At 33.6% G+C, this 4,574-nt stretch overlaps 1 protein-coding gene across 1 annotated transcript; it reads right to left on the bottom strand.

Annotated features, from left to right (window-relative positions):
• Positions 1-1,523: 1,523 nt before the first annotated feature.
• LOC144851065 (galactose-3-O-sulfotransferase 3-like) lies at positions 1,524-2,558 on the bottom strand. The gene has a single exon (XM_078708587.1). It carries the CDS (start codon positions 2,556-2,558, stop codon positions 1,524-1,526), a length of 1,035 nt encoding a protein of 344 aa, XP_078564713.1.
• Between the last annotated feature and the right edge of the window lie 2,016 nt (positions 2,559-4,574).

Genomic DNA, 4,574 nt, shown 5'->3' with positions numbered 1-4,574 from the left:
CTGTAGCTCTTACCTAGTACTAAACCAGGTATAATAATAATTATTATTATAGTGTGTGAATGTAGAGTACAAGCAACGCAATAAACCAAAAATAACATTCTTTTGTAAAGTGATGATCACCTGTCTCTGTTTTCCCATATTTCATCACCCTGTTTGTGAGAATGGCCCTACTACCACAATGACATCACCATGTAAGTGTACTATAATGGCAAGCATCTGCTGTCTGTATTTACATGTGATAGTTAAAATGTTCGTTATACATGTTACAATCATGTTAATAATAATATTTATTAACAATTATTATTAGTTTACATATGGTACTTTCGAAAAAGCAATATTATGAGTTGTTTGTACTCCTGTCTGTTTTGTTTCTTCAAATTTTATCAACACCACTAAATTTTACTGCAAATTAATAAAGATCAAATTAAATATACGCCATGAAGCATCCGAGTATACTGTGGGGAATAGTATATCAAATTACATAGGGAGAACTGATATAAAACCTTTTGTTTGAAATCGAGTGAAACCTTTAGCCGAGTTGTTGAGTAAGCTGGCAGGAATAACTGTGGGCTATCATGGTCACGTTAGGAACCTGGGATACTTCTGCCCATGTTGCAAGCCGTTTAAAACGTCTTCCTTCTTAGTACGAACTCTGTCGCGGAAGTTAGTTTCAAAAGATGTTTAAACTAAATAATGTATTAGTTATACCAATTAGGATGGTATTTATTTGAATAAACGCCTCCCCAATAAAACATCACTTAGAATACAAGGGCCCTACCAAACATTAAACACTATAGTATACTTTAAAATATTATTAATCATCTATGACACGTCTGTGAAAGAGAGTAGGTATAGTTTTACGAATATCAAGCATTTCAATAATGGTAACCGACACAAAACATCCAAGCTATAACGTCCTTCTAAAACCTTTTTACCCGAGTCATTATCATTCTAAGAACCATCGTCTACACTTCCTAGAGGGGTATTAAGTAATTTGAAATTAAAGATGTATTGTCCCCTAAAAACATGAAAAATAAAGATCAATAAAATCAGACTTTGAATAGATTATTTTGTAGTTTTAATAAAGTTAAATCACTTTTATAGAAAAAAAAAACTGAACAAAATTAATGTTTTTACTTATAAAATGACAAAATAATTGGTTAAATTCAACCAAAACCCATAATGTAATATGCTAAATATGTACAAGAAAAAGTAAATAATATATAAGCATGCATTTGTTTGCATAAAACAAAAGAAATTAGAAAGGTTTTCGTTCTGGAACTATAGGATAATCATTTATTTTAAATAATTAAAAAAATAATATTTTTAAAAGTCCAATCAAATGACGTCATGATAAATAAAAACAATAAATTCGTTGTATTGCCACGATATTATTGGTCTTACTAATCATGACGTCATTTGATTGGACGTGTGAAAATATCATTTTAATGAAAGGAAGCATAGATGGTTATTCTGTAGTTGTTTTTATCGTCGATCGTTATCGTGCTAGTGTAAATGGGCCTTTACCGTTTACCGTTACCGATAGTATCGAATATTAATGCTGCTGCTCTATCATTTTTCTTTCTACGACGTGATAGTTTTTTATTGCTTTTGCGACGAGTTATAGATAACGGTTTAAGTACTTTCTTAGTTTTCACACTCGATTTTACATTTTGTTTATTTCGTACTATTCTCGCAAATTCTTTAGCTGATTTCATCATGTACGGGCATAGAGTGTTATTATGTTTCAAGCTTGCAATAGGCCGGTACGACCTATCTTTGATGTTAGGTTTCTTGTCAGGTAGAGTACATTCATACATTGTTTGATTTAATTTAAATTCTAAAATCTTCAAATCCCTTTCCAATTCCGGACCGTAATTATTAAGTTTTTCTAAAAATATAACCTTGAAATGGTCATATAGCTGGGCATCTGACGCGCACCATTTTCTGGAATCTTCGCGAATTTTGTCTGAAACATTGTACCTTAAACTTGCAATTCTTACTGTCTTTGTAATATATAATATATCATCCCATTCCCAACAGAAAAGCTTCTTTAACAGTAATAAAGACTCATTGAAATACTCTTGTAACATTATAAGATCAAATTCCTTTTCTATTTTTCTTATCGTTTCCTTTAACAATGTTTGGTTCAATTGTTGAACGTGATCAAGTTCAAAATCATACAGAAGAGGATTTCTTAAGTAAGATCTCTGTTGAAATTTTGGATATCGATCGAGAAAATATTGTGGTTTGGACATGAATGTTCGATATGGATTCTGTTCATTTTGTAGATGCAACGACTTAAAAACCTCGAAGTATCCAAAGACAGACTCCAATTGCGTAGAAGGATCTCTAATAATTGTTATGTATTTAGTATCTGGTTTCATCACGGCTTCCATCTCTGTTCGGTTGTACCTTACATGGTTCACCAGTAAGTCGTAAGTGCCTGGAAGTACCTGTTTTCTATTAAAGTGTGAACGGCTAATTATATGTCCTCGTTTAGGTGATGCAAAAGTTAAATTTCGTAAAAATCCATATCTCTGCAGGATTAAGCTCATTGTGGTACTTCCAGTTTTGTGCGTCTTCAATAACACAATATGTTGGTGCGGCTTGCATGCAATCTCAGTTGGTTTGGTTGTAGAATTAGTGTGTTTGGGTTCACTCCATGGAATGTGCCTTCTCCATGTTGAGTTTAAATCTACACGGTACCTGCAATACACATTGTCAATTTAATAATATTATTTTCATCTACTCCTATCAACAACCATAGTCACTTGGAAGCAATACTGTTTTTATAGCAGTTTTAACCAATGCAATGTGCCACTAAACTAAGTCATGTTAAACTCGTTTCAAACTAGACGATTGCAATGTTTTCGAAGAGAAAAAAAACAAATACCAGACTAAACGTTTCTCAGATAGCCCTCTTAAAAGACAATTATTAGACTACTATTATTAATTCTATGCCCTGAAGAAGGCAATGGAGGAGGGTGGAAGCTGATAGCGGCTCCAGTGGGTACGTATTATTATGGATATGTCCGGAAGAAGACAATGGAGGAGGGTGTGGGTTGATAGCGGCTCTAGTGGGTACGTTTTATTATGGATATGTTTTATCGAATAAGAATAATTCCAAAATAATGTCCTTGAAAATAACACATTAATTTGTGCATGGTGCCTACATTGAACGTGGTAATAGGCAAACCGTAGTATACAGGTGCTGCCAAGGGCCCCGGGGTGCGATATTTCTTTTTGTACATAAGTTGGGGACCCATAATGAAACGTCACAAATAAACATGAATATTCATTAATCGTATTATCCATAAGGTGTGACGTAAGAATTGAGCTAACTACAATTCGCTAATACAAACGCTTTCTGTCGAGCCGTTTGTGTAGTCAAGCGGATTAGATTGACTTTACATGTCGATGTATGGGTTTCGAATCATATGAGCAACTTCTTTTTACTTTATAGTGAGATATTATTTATATATACTGTATTATAGAGGGTTAGGTTTAGTTATATTTAGGAAGTAGTTCGGCTATCTTTCACATAAAGTGTCCCCAACTTATGACCCGGGGTCGTAATCTTTGGCTAACATAACAAGTTAGTTCGTTTTAATCGGTTTACACCAGGCACACTAACGGTTTGCAAATGGTAGACCTACAATACGATTTTAGAATGGTACATTCCGGTTTTTGTGGTGGAGTCATGTGAATATGCGATCATAAAACTGAATTTACCCACAGTCGCTTATTAAAGATGTATAATTGTCCCCCTGAAAAAATAATTCTTTAAAAAAAATTTGTTAAAATATTCCATTTTAATGTAATGTAATAGTTATCCACTTTGACCAACAAATTTGGATCTTAAAAAAAATGTATTTACCTGAAAAAATGTAATTTAAAGCAAAAAATGGTCAAATTGGCTGCCAGCCAATGGATTTTTGGTTATTTTTGTCATTTTACAAGTGAAAACATTATTTTTTTTTCGTATTTTTTTCTACGGAAGTGATTAACTTTATTAAAATTACAAAAAAATATATTCAAGTCTGATTTAATTAATCTTCATTTTTTTTTTGCCCGGGTCTTCCACCATGTAATATAGTGTGTGTTGTGAGGTTTTACTGTCTTGTAATGAGGACTCTACTCGCTTGACTGCAGTAACACATATATTGTTTATTCAATAATACTTGATACAATAATACATAGACACAACTAAGGAACAGAGGATACAGTGATGCTGTCGGTGAGATGTGAGTGTAGGTGTTCTTGTGGAGAAGTGTCGGTAAGGTGTGTGTTCCGTGAAGTAGCTGTGAGGTGTGTCTGGAAGCTCCTCGAACTTGGGGGGTATATTGGCTCAGTTCATTAGCATATGTCATTACGTCATCTCAGAGGTTACTGATTGGTCCTAAGTTGATCCAGGGGTGTTTGGGTAGAAGGGATTAATGGTAAAATAAGGTATTTCAATGATGGATAACATTGTCAAATCTGTACTTAAATAGTGTCAATCTCTCCTGGTTTACCGATGGGAAAGTTCATAAAGTGTTTTCTTTAGGGATCCAATTATGGGCTCCACTGGA

Source organism: Antedon bifida, chromosome 8 (assembly GCF_963402885.1).
Source record: "Antedon bifida chromosome 8, ecAntBifi1.1, whole genome shotgun sequence".
Taxonomy (NCBI): domain Eukaryota; kingdom Metazoa; phylum Echinodermata; class Crinoidea; order Comatulida; family Antedonidae; genus Antedon; species Antedon bifida.
The sequence above is the reverse complement of the archived record's forward strand: the minus strand, read 5'-3'. Positions and strand labels throughout refer to the sequence as shown.

What these genes read in the sequence shown, in the direction of transcription:
- LOC144851065 (XM_078708587.1), bottom strand. Translation starts at nt 2,558, where the DNA reads ATGAGCTTAATCCTGCAGAGATATGGATTTTTACGAAATTTAACTTTT.